The sequence below is a fragment of the Athene cunicularia genome (genome assembly GCF_003259725.1).
Source record: "Athene cunicularia isolate RWA chromosome 1 unlocalized genomic scaffold, athCun1 chr1_part2, whole genome shotgun sequence".
Lineage (NCBI taxonomy): Eukaryota > Metazoa > Chordata > Aves > Strigiformes > Strigidae > Athene > Athene cunicularia.
Genome location: NW_020799092.1, coordinates 42,759,219 through 42,781,743, shown reverse-complemented (window position 1 = coordinate 42,781,743; position 22,525 = coordinate 42,759,219). Strand labels below are relative to the sequence as shown.

The 22,525-nt window shown below is 39.4% G+C and overlaps 1 protein-coding gene across 1 annotated transcript in view; it reads left to right on the top strand.

Moving 5' to 3' along the window:
- Window positions 1-4,965: 4,965 nt before the first annotated feature.
- Window positions 4,966-22,525, top strand: part of TRHDE (thyrotropin releasing hormone degrading enzyme) — a 213,418-nt gene continuing 195,858 nt past the window's right edge. Inside the window, exon 1 of the mRNA XM_026865004.1 lies at window positions 4,966-5,301. Within this exon, the coding sequence (XP_026720805.1) occupies window positions 4,966-5,301 (336 nt within the window). The remainder of the gene's footprint in view (window positions 5,302-22,525) is intronic.

Sequence of the window (22,525 nt, the reverse complement as noted above, 5' to 3'; positions counted from 1 at the left end):
CCGGGCGGGGGGAGCCGCCTGGGTCGGGCAGGGCTGCGGGCCGGGGCCGTGCGGGAGCCCGGGCCGCGCCGGGGCTGGCGGCAGGTGAGCGGAGCGCTCCGCCTGCGCCCGCCCCCCTGCCTCGGGCGGGGACGGCGGCGGGTCAGGGGGTGCCCCAGCGCGGCTTAGAAACGGACGGTGGGAGCGAGTGAGCTTCCAGGGGTGGCACGAGTGAAACCCACCGGCGGCTCCGCACCTGCCGCGGCAGCCCGGAACGGAGGCTGCGGGTCGGTGTGATGAACGCTGCCTCTGTGCCCGGCTGCCGTGTGTCCTCGCCGGGTTACAGATAGCAGCGTGTAGGGGAGCAGAACTTCTCTGCTGTTTTGTTTTTATTTCATTATTTGAAGGAAAAGGTGGTGGGATGTGATTTCACGTAACGCGAATAGTTTACTCCACCTGGTGCAGCCGGATCGCTGCAGTTTACACCCCGTGACAGGGCAAACCTGGCCAGTTTTCACTGTTCTCATGCAGATCTCTATTTACTCTTCTTATTGTAGCCCTTGGGTCTCTGTTGAGGCCCTTGTTACGGTAGGCACGGTCGCTGTGGAGGCCCCCTTTGAGGCAGTTACAGAGGCTTTTTTAAAGTAGTTTTTTTCTCTAACCACAATTAGGATTTGTAATAGCGAAGAAAGATGGGACGGACTTCTGGATAGTTTTGGCATGTTTTATCATTGTAGTATTAGGTTTTTTTAAAGCTGCCCTTTCTTGAAACATTTGTGAAGTGTCAGGTTTTCTCTTACTGTTCTGTACTGCAAAGTGAAGCAGAGTTTAAAGTTGGAGGAACTGGGCAAAAATACAAGTCAGAAAAAGAGTTCTTACCAACTCAATTAAATCAATAGCCCTTTTATTAAAACATAGTTTCATTACTGTGATTATTGACGATTTTAAACAGCCTGATGTTAGAATTGCAAGCGGGATTGAAATTAAGTTTGTGCAATTTATCATTGCAGTGAAATAAAATGGAAATTTGAAAAAAGATGATTGTAGGAAAAGATGTGGGTAAATGCCTTTCATCATGGAGGGGTGAATGACTGGGGTAATCAGAAGTTCTTATGGACTTGCGTGGAATTGGGCAAATCTGAAAACAAAATACTGTTAGCAGCAGGGGGTATCATTCACTTTACAAACCCATGAAAGTATTTAAGTGTTTTTCTTGTGTATTTAGGCTTTAGGAATAATTGAAGTGTCAAACAGGTGTGGCAGTGACATTTCTCCAAAGTTACTGTACCACCCTTCAGTACTGATGCCCCAGTTAGGATTTAAAAAACAACAAAAAAAGTCCTGTTTGCTTTTTGAATCATCAAGATAGCTTAAGACACAGTGTGGAAGGCGATAGTAAAATGTGTTTCCCAGTACTCTCTGTGAAACCTTTCAGAAACAAGTTGCTTCATTTTTATGTACTTGAAATCATCATAGTGGGCAAGATCCTTACCTTGTGTAAGGTAGCATTGTTATATTGAAATCGGTGGCATTTTTTTCTTTACACCGGCTCATTTATATTTCTTTCAGTAAAACGTTTTTAAAACTGTAATCAATGCCTGGCTATAGTTTAAGGTGTTTAATAGAAGTACGCTTTTTTCCCAGTGTCTTAGGCTTAACGATTCACTTAAAGTTTAAAATAAATAATACACATTCTATACCAGGGCACTTCTTTGTTCCGAGCATGCTCTTGCAGTGTTGCAATTTGCATTTTGATTAATAACTAATTTTTAATGTAATACATATAACCATTTGTAGTCCTTAAACATGGATGGCTTCTACTATGAAAGACAGGCTTCTCATGCTCTGAGAGACCTTGGTGTTCCAACAGGGCTTTAACTTTTTGACATCTTTATATTCGATTAAAATACAGCAACCTTGTTGGAGTAGCAGTTGCCATAAATGGGTCTAAACCATCATTTTTCACATTTGTTGTACATGAGGGGTGAATAACTCTGGCGAACTGCGAGGCTTCACAAACATAGTAATGCCTTCACTTCATAATTTTTTTCTTAAATTAGTTCATTTTCTGTGGTCTTCACAGGTGAAAGTCATAAATCAGCCTGAAATGTTGATAGCCGCATAAAAGTATTTATTTTCTTACTGCAATCTTTGCTACTTTAATTGAAATGTAAAATGCAAGTGATATGCTACAAATTTACTTTGCATTATGTGCCAGAATTTACTGGCAGTAATCAACAGACATTTAATACAGAGCTACTGTAGAGTACTGTAAGTATATGCACGCGTAGTTTAAATGAACATCAAACTTTGGCATAAATGAAAAGGAAAAAAAAAAATCTTACATCACGCAGACAAAACAAACAGACATATTCTTCCATCTTATAACAACTAAGATGTCAAAATAGATAGGTTGTTGAGGAAACACATGTCTTCCTTTAATAGATGAGGTGGAATTAAAACACCTGCAAATTACTGCCGTGGGTATGCTGAGAAGACAGGCTGCAAGGCTGTCATTCCCAGAAGTACAACTTTTTATGGTGATATTTTGGGGAATTGGAGATAAAAAATGTCAGTGCCCAGAGAGGTGTGGAGAGAGATGGATGAAATTCTCAGCCTGCTCTTCACTTTTAGCATGCTATAGAAGTTTTGCTTGGTTTTTGTCTCCTAACACGGAGAGAAATAGGTGGACAATGTTTTGGGTTTGGGTGGGGTTTTTTTTGTTGTTGTTTTTTTAAACGTTTAAGAGTTTAGTCTTTGGGAAGCAGTTTTTAACATTTTTCTTTGGTGTTAAGCAAATCGATGTTTGATAGTAATGCACCTTATAAATATCACTCTAATTGGTAGTTGATGTATTTTTAATATGAAATATTGACTGCCCAGTGCTTGTCCAGTTACATGTATGTGGATATATCTATCTGCAAGAGTGCAGAAGATGCGGAGTTTATAGAGTTCTATTAGCCTGGTGAAGGGATTGTTTCAATGGTCTAAAACATAAGTGTTAGAAGACTACTGATAGGATCTGCAAGAAGTGGAGTGAAAAACCCCACTTCCTTATTTAGAGGGTGTCAGATGTATGCAGTATTCCCTAACTATGCATTTACATGTGTGTCTGAGCTCATTAAAATTGTTAATTGCAGAGGAAAGTTCATTATTCTTGCTTTATTAGTAACAGGCCAGTACAGATTTTCGTGTTCATTTGAAGCTTCTGTCGATGTTTGTAGCTGTGTAGAGTATGCCTAGAATGCAGAATCAGGTCCACTTGAAATACTTTGCATGTAAGTTAAATTGCTTTGATTCATTTAATTGGCTCATTTGGCTTTGTTGCAGTAGTGCAGCTCCGCTGAGAATATGGAATTTTGTTGGATTAAGACTGGAATACCTGGCACCAGCTTTATGCAGAATTATGATTTTAGTAATCCATGTTTTATGGACAAGAAAAATGTGATGTGATTAATTCCTTCAGTAATTTCTAGCCAAATAAGGCTTTTTATTTTAGACAAAAGACCAATGGTAACTGCTTCAGTGGTGAAAATTTTTTTCACGTTTTAAAAAATTTAGCCTTATTTGAAAGAGGTGATAATTTTCCTGGAAATTTCCCTGGAAAACATAACATCTAGTTCTCTATCACGCACAGATGCACTATATAGCATTTCAAGAAGTTTATTCTTTTTTTTTTTTTTGTAAAACAATGCTCCAAAATATGTATAATCTGCAAGAAGTTTGAGAAAAAGTTAATTAGATACCTTATTTTCCTTATAGACTACATGTTCTTTTTCCTTTGGTGTTAGTATCATACTGCAGAATAATGCTTCTAGACTGATTAATAATAGGTGCCACCGTTTTCATTATATCAAATCTATCCACCCATCCTCTTTCCTCCAGAGGAATAACAGATGATTAGTCAACCTCTAAAATTCTGATAAATGTTTACCTGGTATCTAAAATTGCATGGTTATTTTCACTGATGGAACCTTGGAAAGTGAGACGTGAATCAATACCACTCAAAAAGCCTACGTATGTGCTACCTTTCCAGTTGCATAGTTGGCTCATAGTCATTTTCTCGTTCTGCATGCCGCCAGTAAATATTCTTATCAAACCCCATAATTCAGCCTTTGAATTGTAGCTTCTTGTTTCTGCAAAGGGATCATTGCACATGGGTTTTCTCCAAATGTGTAAATATGTCTCTATCCAGAAAGGTTCCTATTCTCCATCTGGATTAAAATCTCTGTTGTTCCAAAGAAAAGAGCTACAGATTTTACTGTCAAACTAAAGCCTTTCCGTTCTATACACTGTCATAGTAAATATTTTTTTCCTCCTTCACAGATTTTTTTCATAATTTGACCCATTAGCTGAAAATGTTAATTTGTTCTCTATAAAATACATCAGAAAAAAAAAATCACATGGAGAACAACGGTGAACTATTCTCTGCTTGTTTAATTGTTGCTTATATTTGTAATTCTGCAAAGCTCACAGAATGAGTTTTTGGTCTTGCAGTCACAGCAGTGCTGTATAGTAGTGTGTCTCAGACCTACATGCAAGCGGTACAGAAGTAATCAGCAGTGGAAAACAATGACCCTCTTGAGTGCACTATGTGACCGTAAGTTTTCATGTCCAAAGAAAGGTGAAGTGCCCTGTCAGTGATGGAGGGCAGACTGAACTCCCTGAAGTCTGTTAAATCCTAGTTTGAACCGAGGACTGTGCTTACTTGCTTTATATCGTACAACCAATATTGGCTAATTTTTTTGCATGTATTGATGAACAAAACTGCTGCTAGAACCTGAAGCTTGCTATGAGGCAAGGGATTCTTTAATGTCAGTGTGGTGTCTGCAAATTTGTAGGAACATATCAGTTGTGTTGCACTATAGGTAGTAAGGAAGTGATAAAGCAGTGTTCAAACACTATACTTTGTACAGTTTTTTTTTTTTTTTTCTTTTCACCACCCTTAAGCCACAGTAGTCAAGCAGTATCTTATATGGTACATCCATGAATCAAATGCTGTGCACAGTTAGTAATGGCTTTTTTTTTCTTGCTTGCTTCTTTTACAGGTTTCTTGGTGTTACACAGTTTTCTCCTACTCATGCCAGAAAAGCCTTTCCTTGCTTTGATGAGCCCATCTACAAGGCCACTTTCAAAATCAGCATCAGGCATCAAGCAACTTACTTATCTTTGTCCAACATGCCAGTTGAAACTTCTGTCTTTGAAGAAGATGGATGGGTTACAGATCACTTTTCACAGACCCCGCTCATGTCCACATATTACCTAGCTTGGGCAGTGTGCAATTTTACATACCGAGAAACTGTCACCAAGAGTGGAGTAGTTGTAAGTATTTCTAATGTTGAATCAAATACACTTTGTTATTTTTGAAAATACTCCCTTTTTGTAAAGGATCATAACATCAAGTACTTAAAGTATTTTTCTGATTAGCATTCCTAAAATTTGCCGGTTTATTTAATGATGGTGTGTATTGTTTGGGACGTTTTCTGAAGGTTTGTCAAACGTTTTTGGTTTGATAATTTTTGTAACTGATTAGCTTAGTAGTGTGATTGTCTGATGACATTTTAAACTTTTAAATATGCCATTTCACTTCACTTTGATTTTTCCTGTATCCTTTTCAATACCAGTGTTCATGGGACTGTATTAAAAGAAAGCAGCAATACTGGCAGGGTTTCCAGTCTCCTTCCTTCATTACTGACGTGTCCCTTGGTGTGCTGTGTGCTAGCTCAGGTGGCTGATAAGTAATTCCTATCTTGGATCTCTTGCTCAGGAGCAGGACTTTCCAACCTATCAGCTCCCTGTGGAGGTCCAGGTTGATGGAAGCACTAACTTTCTGGAGCTGTTGTTTCCAAATATGGCATGATTCCAGGAGTTATGCCATGAAAAAAAGAGAGAAAATCCTTTATTTATGTCAGTTTTGTTTTTGTTTACAATTATCAAGCTCAGAACTGTATAACAAGCCAAAAACATACATGAGAAGTCTGTCAACTTAATAGAGTATTTCACAGTGCTGTCATCTTGATTTTTTCAGGTGAATGTGCAGAGAAGCCCTTCCTTCTTAGTTACTGTGAATAACAAAACAGAGCTAGTTTTGGAAGCAGAGGGCTAGACTGCAGTTTAAACTGTGTGCCTGAGCAGGGGATGTTTACCTTCTGCTTTTGCAAATGCTCCATTACTGTGCTGTAGCCAGGGGGCACAAGGAGAGACTGCAGGCCTCCCTTCCATGGCTGATAGAGGTCAAGGAACACCTCTGTAACCACTTCTAGCTAGTCTAAGCATTGAGCTGCTGTGGAGGGAGCTGATCCCACCTTCTCTGAGCCAAGGGTTTTCTTTGGCTTTTGTGTGCCAGCCCTCAGCTCTGTAGAGCTGTATGATACATCTGAAAACTGACTTGAAAAAATAAATGAAAACGTGGTGGGTTTTCATCCAGATCAGTTCTCTGATCCAGCTTTTTGTGTGGCTGCCAAAGCCCTAGTACAGATTCAGTTCTGTGCTGTAGATGTGGGAGGGTGGACCCAGGATAATCCTCTGCATTGGCATCCGTCATTGAGGCCATACTTAAGTGATCAGGAAATTAGTATTATTTTTTGTTGCTGGGACAGTGGGGTAGGACGCTGGGGAACCTTTCACTCCTCTCCAGCCCTTTTATACCAGGTGACACTACCCTCTGGCCCCATGAAAGAGGAAGAGGATGCATGGCTAGGAAGTGGTTCTCTGAAGTACTTTAACTTGTGAGTGTAAGGATGTGTGAACTGCTGTGGCAATACTTGCAGTCCCAGTGATTACCTGCAATGACTGAAAGCTGTTGGGTATCTTGCTGGGTTTTTTTTGGGTGGGGGTGGGGTGGGGTGATGGGGCCTTGGTTTGGGTTGTTTTGTTTGGGTTGTTTTTTTGGCCAGGTTGTTTCTTTATCAGTTTAGTGAGTTGAATTAATTTAGAAAAGACCTCACAAGTGCCAGGGTGAAGAAGTAAGGAGGGAGAGGTGGATGCCTGGTTTTTATTGTTGGTACCAGCAGATTAATTATCTGGACAAGAGGGATTGCTCTTGGTATGAGGAATTGGGTGCCTCTGACTGTTGCAATAGTCAGAGGAGTATTCACTGGCCTGTTAGAACGGGCTGAGATATCAGGCCATTTCTTACTTGACCAGTACCAAAACAGACTTCTGTCCAGGTAGGAGTTGATGGCTTCCATTGTAATGTATTCCACCTGCTGAAGGATTTGGTCTTAAACTAAGAATGGTCTGGTATTTTTCAGCTTTAGAAAACACTGGTTACTTGAGATTCTCCTTTAGCTCTAATAAGATGGAAGTATTTGGTGTATAGTCTCGAGTTCCTTGTGCTCTAATACAGTGTAACACTTGCAAGTTTGTCATACATAATACTACCTTGTTATCTCACTTTGAGATGTCCTAGTCTCATCTGAGAAATAGCTGCAAGCAGTAGCTTCCAACATTCATGTAAGCAGATACGTGCAACATGGGGGATGGACCTCAGGACCCATAGATTTGAAAGATACAGCCTACTTTCTCTTTAACTCGAGGAAAATCTTATTTTCTTGTAGTGTTATTCAGAGCTCATATGCTGTAGATTTTTTTTTTCTGCTTGAATGCTGTAGACTTTTGCTGCTTGAGTAGGTTTTATACCCTGAAGACAGAGGCATACTCATGTCTTACAGACAATAATTGATAACTTCCTGCTGTTCTCGTGTTTGGTAAAACTGTTCTCAAGACTTTAGGTTTAATATGAATCCAAGGAGAAAATCCAGGTATTAATTTGTTAGGAATTTGTGGCTACTAGAGCCTGGTAGTTATGCTTGAGTCTGGACATAAATACACATGCTCCATTGCCTTGACTATACTACTATACAGAACTTTGCCAACAATTATCCAGATCAGTAGGTAATCCTTAAAAAGGCTTGAAGACCAAAAGCCTACACAGATTGTGATAGTCTCTTATCCCATAAAATTGTTCAGTTGATCTAGAGTTTTAGCTCTCATTTTTTTTATAATGCCCTTATCACAGAAGTATATCAATGTCCAGGAATATCAAAATAGTTTGCACAAATTATTGGTTAAATATATCTTGCTGTTTTCCAGTCCATTTGTGATCTGATCATCTTTAATGTTCAGTTTTGTTGAAAGAGTATTTTTTAAAGTATGAGCTCATGGCAAAAACTTCAGAACTGTGTTTATTCACATGAATTGCTGAGATAATCCATCTTTTTGAGTCTTTTGTATTGCAGTCCCAGGAGTTCATGGACATTACTGGGTGAATTTGAAATTACCTGAATCTTGGCACATGCTATTCTAAACTTCATGGTTTCCTCTGAAGCCGCTTTTTAACTAAAATTTAGTTGCTCCCATATCCATGGTAATGAATGTAATACAGGTAAGTTTGCTTCTAAAAATCAATGTTTAGGAAGATTAACTGAACCTACATACTGAACCATCTTGATAGACCATTCCTTGCTTTGGGGAATCTTTCTTCAGTTGATGCAGTGTGTATTGTATTTATTTTGTAGACGTATAGCAGACATCTAAAAGACTTCAGCTTGCATATACTTTTGTTTTGGCACTTTCATGAACCTGGTTTTGGTACACAAAACATTTGGGGAGGGGAGGGCTGTCCTTTCAAATTTTGTCAGCATGTTAATGATTAAAATCTCACCTCTCTTCCTGCTGACCAGCCTTATTAATGGTCAGGGGTAGATAAACTCCCCAAGGAATAGAAGAAACAGATTAAAAGCAGCTTTGTTCCTTAAAAATGGTTGTGTTGTTTAGTTTTTCTCAAAGAATGACATTGACCTCAAAATTAATTTTAGCCTAAGCATGCGACTCAGTATAAATCCAGTTATAAACAGAAACTGACTTTTGGAAAGCTTAGGTAGCTAATCAAAATAGGCAATCCTATATAATTCTCACACACATGAAGATGTTCTATATTTCATATACTAAAATTAATTTGGAAAGGGGAATTAAGCAATGCTTTTCTAGGAGCACAGCTCAATGTATGTGAATCATTAGCATAACTTTTTAGTCCATGTGAGTCTGATTAGAATCCCTTCCAGAGCAGGTAATTTAAAAGCAGAGTTGACTTTTTATATGCATTACAGATACATAGTACCTTGTTCAGATTTGCCTGGGATTACAGGAAATCACTGCAGCTGTCTTTGCCTTTGGTCAGGGGCTTGATTCCTATGGAAAGGACTGTGGTGCCATCATCTATGCTGCTGTGAACTAGGAAGCAGTATAGTTCTATCACGTTGCTGCCTGAAGTAATGCTCTATTGGGGGAGGAGGGATACCCTTATAAGGAGGTTTAGCTGATCTTGGTATGACTCTAGCAGTTGTTCCAGGTGTAGCTGGTAAATATTATGGGATCTGTGTACTGTCATCTTTGTGCAGTATAACAGTCCAGAAAACTTCACTTATGTTCACATGCTTGCTTGCTTCTACTCATATGTTGTGTTTCCTAATCATACCTCTTACGTATGTTCTTTGTCAGTAATAAAAGCATAATATTGCTGGCTGGATTGTAATGCCTGTCATATCATCTCTGTCTCTTCATTGTCTTTTATCTGTGCTTTCAATCCACCAGGCCTTTTCCTTCTGTTGTTACTTTATTTTTGCCCTGTCTGGGTTTATTTTTACTGTACTTCATGTTTAGCTGTACTTCTGTTCTCCAAACCCTCTGTTTCTCATTCCTTTGTCAAGGTGGACATGGAAACTCACTATCCTGCATTCCTTCTCACTGTCTCATATGTCATTTTAATTCCTTTTTTTCCTGCTAATTCTTTCTCTTTTCAGTTAGTGGAAGGAGTGAATGCTCAGGGGCAAAGCACAGTTTACCGGTGGAGGTGAATGAATTGCTGGAAAGAGATGTCTTGGGCAGATTCATCTTCTGCTATTCTCTTTTGCTGTGGATGGGGTGTGGAGATAGGTGTGGAAATAAAGTGGTAACTGGCAGACTTAAAGTGTTTGGCTCTTGTCAGAGGGAGTATCTGCTAAAAAGAAAAAAATAAGGTGCGTGGAAAGGAGTGGAGTCAGGAGGAATTGTGGGTGCAGGGGTTAGAAGAGCAAGTGCATGCAGTGCCAGAGCAGATGGGAGTGAGCACCAGTGAAAGGAAGTGGCTATCTGTCTGGGTGGTGGTGAGTGGGAGGAGGAATGCGGATGGAAGGCAGTGCTGAAAGGAATTCTGCGTGGTTTCACTTTTGCTACTCCTGCTCCAATTCTGATGGTTGCAGCAGGTGTTGCAGGACTGGCAGTGTGTGGGCCTGACCACAGCTTTGTCAGCAGCTCAGGGTAGGACCTCCACCGGCTGGCTGAATCCATGTGCATTACATTTTGAAGAGACCTCTGCAACAGGGGACATGTTGGCTTCAGTTACATTAAACATTGCTGTAGAGTCATCGGTGCTGAGTAATTTGTCATAATATAGAGAAAGACCTTGAGGTTAAGAAAGATCTTATGAGAAGAGTCATACCACAATAAGGCTAACCTTTATTGCTGTACTTTTGTTTTATTATTACTTTATCTAAAATGTAATTAGAGATCACAAAGATAGAGTGGTCTCAAAAATGGAATCTATGCAGTAATAGTTGTTTGATTCTGCACAAGTGAAAAATCATTTTTGCCCACAAAGGGCTAGTGAACAGAGTCACATAAGCAGAGTTAGACAGAATCAGTGCATGTCCAACAGCTCGTGTTAGTTTAGGTCCAGCACAATGGGATCATGGTTTTATATTTGTCCTTAAGACAAGATGACTGGAGGTAGTGTAGTGCTTCTAGCAATCCATGAGATGCTGAAGAGCTGGACTGGGCATTCCCTTGTCTGCAGTGCAGTGATCAGTTTGAGGAGACTGAAGAGCTGACTTTCATTAATAGTCTAAAAAAATATAAATCAAGTTTAACAGCTATTCAGAATAACTTTTCCCCCAGTGGTCTGTCATTTGTTAGTTGCTAGAAAAAACCAAAACCATCAGTTCTCTCTAAAATAACTCTGCACTTATTGTGCAGTTCAGCCTGTAGCTTTTAGAAAATTATTCTGTATTTGAAAAATATATTAATATTTTTATATGATAGCAGTAATGACCTCAAGACCAGGCATTTTCTGTCAGTTAATGACTACCTGGGTTAAAGGCCTGAGGCACTTCCTTAGGCCCTCTCTTCTGCTGCTGGTTATTAACTGCCAGCAAAGTCTCTCCATCAGTTATTATTTATTAATCAGTATTGATGCAATTATACACCAGATAATTCTTTGTGGGTGAGCAAATTGGTTACTGCAGAACGGTTTAGCTATTAAAAGTAGAATTAGTCCTCAATTAAAATTGTTTTCTTCCTCTGCAACCTGAATTTAGTCCTGCTCCAGAGTTGAGCTCTACTTTACAAACCCACCTGTCCCTGAAAAGTGACTTTTGTTAGCCCATCACTTACCACTGGGAGGCCGCACGTGTATCTGATAAACAGGTAGCAGCTAACGGAGGACGCACCAGGTGTATTTCCGAAGCCTGGTGTGATGCAGACTTACAATGTTTAATCTTTGTATGTCCTGGAATGCTGCTCTGATAGTGATACAGTGATGCCCACTTATTTTCAGTCTTCGTTACAAATGTCCCACTCTTGCCTTCCCCAAATTAGCTTTTATCAGGCAGTTAAAAATAAAATGCCTGTTGCAAAGAACATGTTGGGAGGTACGCAGTTATACTGAGCTAGAAAAGCACACACATGAACATAGATAGGCGTGTACGTGCTTGCTTTTGCTCGTATGAAATTTTCTCTGTAGTAACAACAGAAGGGCTGGTTCTACAAGTCCCTTTTACTCAGTTTGGTGCTTAACTGTGAATTGTTTTAGTTAAGTGGGAAGCTGTAACACAGTACATTAGTAATCCAAAGAAATCACAGCTTTTTCAGATTCACCACATCAATATTTGTTTACCCATTCTGTTTCAGGTTTGTATAATGACTTCTAGTTTATTAATTTTTAAATGCTGTAGCTACAAAATATGCTAGAAACAAATGAAAACCTATGTGATCAGCATCCATACTAAACTGGATATGCCAGGGAATCTGTTAAGAAAATAAATTACAAACTTGCAATCCATTATTATTGATTTCTGGTTGAATTTGCAAGTCGAATGCACTAGGAAAACACTGTACATGTATTGTGCTTACTCCTTTAAAAAATGCTCTCTGTCAGCACTTGTAGTGCATGCAGTATTTAAATGTGATATTTGTTTTATTAACAAACTTCCAAATGCACTCTGCAAATAATATTCTTGAGTTGAAAGATCTGAGTTTGGGAACATTGTTTTGTTTTGGTTTTGTCTAGGAAGACCACCTGTAAGTATCTGGTGGCAGTGGTGTATTTAACTTCGTGTGTAGTGGCAAGGTGACTGTTGAAAAGCACAGTTCAGTTTCTTGATTTGTGGTGACTTTGCAGGCAAGCCATACACCTACAATAATGGGGAGCAGAGAGAGAGGCAGCACTGTGATTCTTGGTCTTATGGTTGTCAGAACAGCAATTCTGTATCTTCAAGAGCAGTTCAGCCTGTAGCTGCTTCATCTCGGGTCTCTTCTGGCTAATGAAAAGAAAGGTCGGTCTGAGACTTTTAGTGCTTTCCACTCCTTCCCTGCCATTTGCTCAGAGGAGAGTAGTATGAAGTCCCTGCAGTTCCTCCCATTTCCCAGGTTACAAGCAGGGGAAGGAGGGAGCTGGAAGAGGAAAGGTTCTCTTTCCTTTTCCTTTCATGTGCTAATGAGCATATGCTTAGTAGTATGTACATGACAACATAGCTCATAGTGAAGGCTGAACACTTGAGCTGTGCTCTGCTTTCTGTACTACATTCTTTCATGTTTCCTTATGCCTCTTATGTTCTGCTGTCATATTTGACTTCATTAACTTATTTGTTAAGGTCACTGTCCCTGGCATCAACATGATTTTGGCTTTCTGACATACAAGGAAGTAGCAAGAGTCTATTAACATGGTTCCTTCGAGTCATGCTTTTGCTATAAAAGCAAAAATGAAGTGCCGAATAATCTGTAGGAGGCAACTCACCCCAGGACAATGTAAAGGTGAACACATTCCTGCACCAGCCTAAACATCTGTCAGTCAAACCAGTGTTCTCCCATATACCTACCATGGTAACTGTGCTCTGTGCAGTGAAAATGGATTACTCAGGCAGGTGACTTAGTTGACATCCAGTTGAGTGACAGATACAGTATTCGGGAGGCAGGAGAGTGATGTGTACTTTTATTTATTTATGGACCAGTTTCTCCTCCAGGGTTTAGGTAAGTTTTAATCATATTTTTTCATACAGGAACAAGAAATTTAACCTATTGGTCGCCAGTTTTTATAGCCAGTGGTGGGAAAGTAACCACTCATTTCTGAGATTGATAGCTGTTGCCAGTCCAACCACTCCTTTTCAGACAGTCATGTGTCAGAAGCCCTGTTTTAGGCTTGCTTTTACCTGAGATAGATAGATATATATACACATATATATATATATATATTTATTTATTTTTTTTTTTTTTTTTATTTTTTGGTGTTGGAAAACTGGCACAAATTACATCTTGTTTTTGCCTTATGCTGCTTGGAGTAGAGGAAGGGCCCTATGGTTTGTGCTGTTACCCCCATTTGTACTAGTAGAGAACCTAATCTGATTTTTCTATGAATGTGTCTGTAGGGTTAACAAGACTCTTCACACTTCAGGTATCTCTTCTGAAGATTTTTATTTTTTTTTTTTATCAGGTGCCAGAATGGCACAGCTTCATAGTGTAAATGTGCTTTTCCAGGGTCCAGCCTGGCACAGCCTGGCTTCACATGTCCCTCCCTGCTACTCTCCAGGGGTATTGTTTGCACAGGACGAACTCCCCATCTGTGGGAATAGCCAGGGTGACTCTTGACTGCCTTGTGGATGTGGGTCTCATTCTCAAGTTTATTCCATCTTGTAGCAGCTGCTGGGATTGCTTGAGCCCGTCACGTGGCCCTGTCCCCTGGCTCCCCTCCTGTGCAGTGGGGTGGGGACAGGCAGCAGAGAACTAGCCGCATTGGCCTGGTTCCACTGAACAGTACCCCTAGGAGATCCTCTCCTCCTATCTGGCAGCTTTCGGGCTGCTGCATGCTGTTGAGACATAGCAAGAGCAGCCAGAGATGAGAACTGAGCCTGTTATCTTCTTATTTGGAACAGCATAATTTGAAAGCAGATTATGTTTCTCTTTGAAGGGTAAATGACCTAAAGTGTATTAAAAAAGTTACCCCACATTGAATTGTCCTGAAAAATATTTAGTGATGTGTTTTGTTTCACAGCATGCAGTGGAGCTGTATGGTAGTGTGGGACAGAATGAGAAGACTAATACTTTATTTATTTGAAATGACTGTGGTGGAGGAGGGGATAAGAAACAAAAGGTGGTTATTAGCATTCACTGGGGGCGCCTCAGAGGGTACTCACACTTTCTTCCCTCTCACCTTCCCTTTCCTGAGAGCAGTGGATAGTTTGGTAGTCACAGCAGCTTGGAACCTCAGTTAAGAGTTCATATCCTCAGGACAGCAAGCAGTACCTTAGCTGATAAAAGAAGGGAATAAAAGGTGGAGGAGGAGGAAGGGAATTGGATTCCTATGGATTAATTTCAAAGAAAGAAGTATACCTACTGAATCATTTGCATACCACATATGTGTTTCCTGTAGTTCTCCAGTCTTCTTGCTAATCAAATCACAGTCTGTGGTTGAACAACAGTACATCATGCTGTGTTTTGTTTTACTGAAAATTGTTCCTATGTCTTTAAAATTTGATAATGTTGTTTTAGAGTAAGTTCATTGTTACCCTTTAAATACCATGGGGAAAAAAGGGAGACTGATTTATACGTGGTGAGAAAGCTTAAAGTTTTTTTTTGTCTGACTTGAGTAATTCAGATAGAAGCCCAAATCTGTATGTGGGAATGTCAGTGAGTGATAACATGTACTGCTTCATTTAAAGTCATATGTATGAATGCATATGCATTCATAAAATAAATACTTCTTTGCATCAGAGAAAACATAAGTACTTTTTGGGTTTTTTCCCCAGACTAAAGGAATAATTCTCTTCATCTTCCTGAAGTTCTGCTGACTGGATTCAGGTGATGGAAAGGGAATGATCCCTAAACTTGGTTTTCTTCTCTTCATTAACCTTCATTTTTTTATTCCTTAGCAACTCCATATGTTTAAAATGTGTCAGATATGCAGTTCTAGAGGAAGAGAACAGTGATCACTGGGAATATCTGATATATTTCAGTCCACAATACTTTTACTGTATCACATTTCTGTGGTAAGCACCAACAAAGGTGGTAGCTGCCCTTATTTGGAAGCCTCCCATCACCCTATTCTCCAGTTGTTTTCATGCAAATATTTGTCCATCTACTTGCACAGAGTGTATGCTTCTGTGTTAGCCTTTGTGCTTGAATTCAAAACTCTTGCTATTCTAGTTCCTATTAGGAAAGGAATGTATATTATTTCTTCTCTATTCTCTTTGTTTCATCTGAAGGAGTACCTAGCACGGGTTTCTTCTGGAATCTGAGACCTTCCTCAGTTTGAGGTTTAGTTAGGGTTCTCCACAGAGCTGTGATTCTTAGTATGTTTTATTGTGATCTACTGTTCTACCCATGAAATGTGGAGTGGCATTTTCTTTTTGTGCTTGGTTTAAAAAAAAACCCTCACAAGGTTATGCTTTACTTTCCTTGGAACTGTTCAGTGTTTATTCTTGAGCCAAATCCATTTGTTATGAACTGGAAATTTAGGCAGTTAGTATGAGCAACTCTAAAATTACATTGCAGTCACCCATTGACCCTGATTGATCACAAAGTTTTAATATGTGGAGGATTAAGAAATAGAGCAGACTCTATTAAGTTTTCTACTTAAAAATATTAACTTCTGTTGTGGACAGGCATAGCAATGAGTGTATTAAAGTTAATAGGCCCCAAGACAGTAGAAAGATTAAATCACTGGGAGTATGATATCTCAGTATAGGAAAAGGAAGTTTGAAACTTTTCCTTATGTCTCTGTATCGCATGGCTTGTGATGATCCACAGAGGACCAGTCATTCAGAATTGCTGTGGGAAGCATTGTATGACTTGTCTGCCAAGTCAAGTTACATTAGCTCTGACCATAGTAAATGTGAGGCATACAGGGGAGATACGGTGGTAGTTTAGAGTTAGGAATCTAGTTCAAACCTTTTCAAAACAGTGATGTGGAAAGCATGAAGAGACTTGAGAAGTTGAAAGGGGATGAAGAAAGCCTCTCAGAAAGTTTGGGACTCCTTGGTATGAAACAATTTTGAAATGTGTAACTCATATATGAGAGCTGCTTGAGCAGCAGAAAAAGTTCAGCGAAAGCATAATTTAGGTATGGAAATGAAGATTTGTAATTTGCATGGCTACAATAGGGCATATTATAACATTTGTTTTTACTACAAAATACTTTGAGTCACACATGACTAGGAATGATTATACTACCATGAAGTATTGTGAGGATAAAAAAGATCAGTGAATCATAGTGCAGCTGGTAGTATAGAGTTGCCTGGTTTCATAGTTCCATTATTCAGGGGTTGATGGCTAGGAAGAAATATCTTGAGTACTGTTTTGTACACATGTATGTGCTTTATCAGCATTTAAAGTCTTTAAATACATTTGATTATACAGTCTATTCTCTAATTGAACTCACTAGTACAATGATACCTTGCGGTACCTACAAGGAGAAGTCCAGAAAAGAACAAAATTTCCATGCAGAGTCTATCTGCTCTGAAAGATGCTTCCTCTCAGATGCAGAGGAGATTTAATGATTTTTGGGGTGTTTTCATGAAGTTGAACTACTGTAATAGTTTATGATAAACATTTGCAAGTTGAAGTGCTTTTCTATTGTTCCAGAGCTCTGTCACCTGAATTTGTACAAGCTCCCTTCTAACTGTCAAGCCTTAACCACAGATTTTCAAATAATTTTCTTCTTTAGTCTCTGCTTTGTGGCATTTCATCACTTCAGACTTTTTGTCTTTCAGGTCCATGACTTCTGTGGTTTTCATTCAGTGGACCAAGTTCCAGTAATGTTGCTGAACCATACCTTGTGGTTTAGTGTTGTATGTAACACAGTGTAGCTGAGAGCTGCTACTGAGCAGAGTTGTTTTCCGCCCCCCCTCGCCTGCATGCTTTTGCTGTATCATTTCTGTCAGATATAGTGATCTGTGGCTAAACAGTGAGCCTGTTCACTGCAATAATCCAAAGGGAAACTAACGGAAAATTTAATAACCTTTTGACGGAGCCATCTCACCCAGTGTGTGGATAGTCCATGGATCTAACTTGGGAGGAGGAAATGCATGACTGTTCTTCTTAGTGATATGATGACATAACTGTGGAGTAAGAACAATATAAAACTGTCTATGAAGTGATTTTTGCCTCTTTGACTTGTGGAGGTGTTGCTCTTTCATGCCCAAGCTTCTCTCATTGTTACTCAAGTGAAAAAGTTAATGCCAGGTGCATGGTATGTGTGAATTACATGTGAGAGTCTTCAGAGGGGTGAGATGTTTTTACTGTTTCTGTATCTGTACCTCACCTTCCCGATTATTAAGAACCCATTATCAGTCATTTCCTGGAGTCTAGCTGGGTTGGTCACTATAATTGGAGAAAATAACCCTGTATTATCCACACGAAAAAGGTACTGTGCAAGGGACCAGCAGCCAGAGCTGGCCTTCAAGTTGTATGTTAGATTACACTGAAATAATATTTTTTTTTTTCAGTCTTTTAAAAAAACCCCATGCTTATTGTAAAGAACAGCCGCACAGGAAGTATTTTATCATATCGTATATGGAGACCAGTTTAGAGATAACAACCAGTGGAGTATTACTCCTAGATTCGAGCTATCAGTGACCCTGACCTGGAGTTATACATGGGCCACTGGTTTAATAGCCACCCAAGGACCTGCTCTCTGTGAATGTGCATTATCCATGTTGGAAACTGTTGCACTTTGCTCTCTGTGACAATTGGTGGCAACAAGATCTGTATTTTTCTTATGTGTCTCTTTTACTTAAATGCATTTATTCCACATTTTCATTGGCTGCCCTCTTCTTTTGCTATGATGATCAGCGATTGGTTGTTTTTAATTTGCTTCTTGTGTACCAGTCCTGATTTTATAGATGGTTTAGATGTCCTTTTTCAGATTTGAAAAGTACTTAGTCTCCCTTTGTATGGGATTCACTTCCAATCTCTTCTTATCCTTATCACCTTTCTCTGTGCCTTTTAAGTTATGCAGTGCCTGTTTTGAAACAATGAGTGAGAGAGAGGGGTGGTGCACAACTGCCTGCAGTACTCGAAGTTTATATGCTTGAGTTTGTTCTGTGACATAATAATGTTTTGGTTTTTATTCTTTCCTTAGTTGTAACATTATGTTTGCCTTCTGATTATCTGCTGAGCACTGAGCCGATGTTTTCTGAGAACTGTCCACAGTGATTCTAAGAACTTTTCCCTGAGCTGTAGCTAATTTAGGCTCTGTTACCGTGTATATATAGTTACGGTTATTTTTCCCTATTTGCAATTCTTTTCACTTACCCATGTTGAATTGCATCTGCTGTTTTGCCAACCAGCCACTCGGTGTCATGAGATTCACCTGCAGCATTTTGTACATATGACAATTCTGAATAATTTCGTACAGACTGCACGCTTTTTCTGCTTATATGTCCATGTCAGTTCTGGACACATTCCTTTTTGCTTGTCTCTGCTAGTGTGGCAGAAGAGTTAGTGACTAGCAAGAAAAGGGCAGTTGTGTGTTCAGTTTTGTGGCAGGAAACTTTGAAGGAACTTTACTGAAAAGGTTTGATGAAAAAGATTCTGACAATGTGATAATATACGTGCCTAAACACATGAATAGAGACTATAAAGGTTGTTCCTAGAAGTCAGGTAATTATGGTTCAGGTCACTGCTGTGTGAGAAATATAGTAACATTAGCAATTGCTACTCTGAAGTTGACCAACATCTTCAACACTTTGAGTGTGTCAGCTGGCTTGATGCAGGTGTATCTGTTTTGGAATATTCTGAATCACTCCTTAGGTTCTATTAATAGAATATTGAACAGACCTCTGTTGACTGACAGTGGATGTATAGGTACCATCTTGTATGCAGACGGGTACACCATAGAGACCTTTAGGACCTGAAAGACATCTGATGTGTCTGCTTTGTGAAGCATCACTCAAACCATAAGCAGTAGTGTTTTGACTGTAATTCTGTTTTTAGATTTTTTGAACAAATCTTAGGAAATTAAACATTCTGCATTATTTCAAGAGGACTGTATTGTCTGTAATGACTTAAATACTTTGGTTTTGTTTTGGTGGGAACAGGGTTAAGGCAATCTTGATTTGATACTAATAAACTAAGACTGACAAGTTCAGCTGGTGAATTGAACAAGTGAATTGTTTGCACATCCTTGGTGAGATGCTAACACGCTAAAAGGCTAAGTCCTAGAACACTGGGAAAATTTTTTTCTTTATTTCTAGTTGTCCTGATTTTTATGGAATGATAGTAATCTACAAATTTAACAAGTTGAATGCAAAAAACATTGTAGAAAATGTCGTTCTGATATGCAAAATACTGTTTTTGCATTGGTCACTTTATTTTTTGTTAAAACATCCAAGGCTGCAGTGATAGAAGGATAATTTCTCTTAACGGAGAGCACGTTTGACATGGTGTTTCTTTCATGGTTCTTTGTTTGAAAGTCTGTCTGTTCTAGAGAAGGACAGCTAGTGAAGTATTTAACTGATCTTTATGTAGCTGGACAATGCCAATGACAGCTTCTTTGGGAACTCCAAAATGGAAAAAAGTTGCACCTTCTATACCTGAACTTTTAATCTGAAAGAGACTGACTGTGGTTTTGTACCATTTTCTGCTCATCAGCATTCAGCAACACTGCAGGATAGAGGAAAAATACAGAAGCATAAGAAAGATAAAAGGAGACTGGGAGCTGAAAAAAGATAAATGACTTTGCCGTCAGTGCAGTATAATGAAAATCAAATCAGTGCTTGGCAACGCACAATTGCCCAGTATGGCTAACCCCAGACAGTGTTTTAAGTAAAATACATGCCTTTTGTATTTTATTCTTGTATTCATATAAAAATAAGTGACTCGGTTATTAGTTGATTACAGGGGAAATAGACGTCTTGATTCTGTAAAGTTGTAAGAATGAGTGTGACTTATATGTTTAGTGTCTGGCTGCAGGCTTTGCTAGTAATGGAATTCTGTTGTTGCCAAGGTAAGGCCTCTTAAAACCCCTCTCTGGTTTGTTTGGGCTGGGTATAAAAAGATTTTGCAAGCAGGATGCACTCAAAAGGGTAAAACAATTACTTGTTTGATAGCATGCATAAAAGATACCTAGGAGTTAATGAGCTATTAGACTCAGTGTTAGTGTGCTCACCATTGCTCACAGTCTTTGCTACCGTGGCAAGTGCTGGCTAGGGAGGAAGGGTTGTCCTGTATGGCTCCTTTCAACAGACCCTCAGTGTTGCTGAGCTGCCATCTTCAGCCAGCTCTGGTGACACTGGTGGTAGCGATGACTGGAGGTGATGATTCCCAGTGGGCCCAGCTAACCTCTCTCCATGGTTTTATACCTTTCTGTTGGTATTTTCTTCTTGAATTCCTGCACTAGTGATGATGATGTCTCAATAATCTTAACCTCTGTAACTTTCATGTTTTTATCTGCCTCCAGGCTTTCTTATAGCTCTTCTTCAGTAGTTACACAGCTAGGCAATACCAAAGCTGGACCTTGGCATGCTGGAAGCTGAACCCCTGGATGGTGAAAGCAGTTACCAGAGAGGGTTACAGTCTACAGTGGTAGTATTTACATGACTGAGTTACACTGTAATTGAAAGCAGTATAAAAAATAATTTTAGCAAACTTGTCAATTTCATTTTATCAAAAGAAATAATACAAGTACCTTTTCTGTGTTATTTTCAAATAATATCAATGTTTCAAATTATTATGCATTGGCACAGTGCTGCACTTTTGTGTGAAATGCACAATGGAAACCTAATTCATTTTAGAATGTGCCTATACTGGAATCAAAACACAAAAAGGAATCCACAACGACTTTGAAAGACTTTTGCAAACTTGCATTTTGTTCCTGATTGGATCTGACAATGTATTTTTAATGAATGTAGTCTTGAACATCTGCAAACTGTTTGCAAGCTGGAATTTTCTTTTTGAATAGCTGACTCTGGAATCACAGGCTCTGTAATCATGGATGCTGTGTCTCCACAGTACCTATTTGCAATATAATAATATAATAATCATAATAATAGCAATAATGAAATCTGTTCCCTCCCAGTTAAAATTCAGTGTTCTGGGTAGCATTTCATATTATTATAAAATGCTATTGGCTGTTTATCATGGCTCAGAGATGACTGCAAATGGCCTCCAGACACCTTGTACAGCTGAAAACACACTCGTTTTCTGGGTTGTTCCTCTCCAGCTTCATTTTAGAAAGTGAATCCTAGAACCCACAAGTGTACAGGAAATTTCTGAATCAGGGCTCTTTTTTCTTTTCAGATTAGATTACAATGTACAAACCTGTTGGGAGTCTTGTTTGTGTCCACAGAATGAACTCAGGTTGATGCTAACTCTTTCATCATAGGAGTTAAATGAGACAGAATTGTTCACAGGGTCATACTGTTCCATCCATTCTTGTACTTTCTAAATACTTGTGTTGACTGTGATATTGTTGTAGATTTTAAGTCCTTGAATACATCCATATGAATGCAGTGCAGTATACAGCTAGGAAAACTACTGGTATGTAAACTAACAGGGATAGGTAACATAGTAAGGTCAGGTGTAGAGACCACTAATTTAAATGGAGAGTCTGTATAGTTGCAGTTATGCTGTGTAATGTGTGAGTAAATGTATCGCAGATCAACTCTTCAGGTATTGCTGCATTCAATGCATGTCACGTCCTGCTCAGACGAGGGGGACAAGTGACTCAGATTCGGAAATCCCCAATTGAAGTGGACAACAAGTCTCCAAGTCCAAGCATTTATTATCTACCCACAATGTACTAATTGAACACATGATAAGCAAGTTGTGGCAAGCAATACAATATGCCTTGCATCTCTTAAGGGAGAAGGGAAAAGAGGGAGATAGAGGGAATGGAGAAATACAGATCACCGGTCAGGGTTCCTGCACTGATCCTGCCGGTGAGGGTTCCAGCAGGCAGCTGACTTTTTCTCTGGCATCTGTTGTCTTTGCTTCACTGCTCTCTCCAGGGGTATTGTTTGCACAGGACGAACTCCCCATCTGTGGGAATAGCCAGGGTGACTCTTGACTGCCTTGTGGATGTGGGTCTCATTCTTGGATTGTAACACATGATGTCAGTGCCCCTGCTAGCTCTTCTGCATCATGCTCTGCTGCCTATGGGAGCTCTCTCCTCCCAAGCACGGTTGTCTCCATGTGCTTTCTCCTCCAGAAGCTTACCGTTTCCTGAGACTGAGCTCACCATCTACAGAACTGCACTGATCTTGTGATTAGTTTTTTTTTGTTTTGTTTTTTTTTTTTT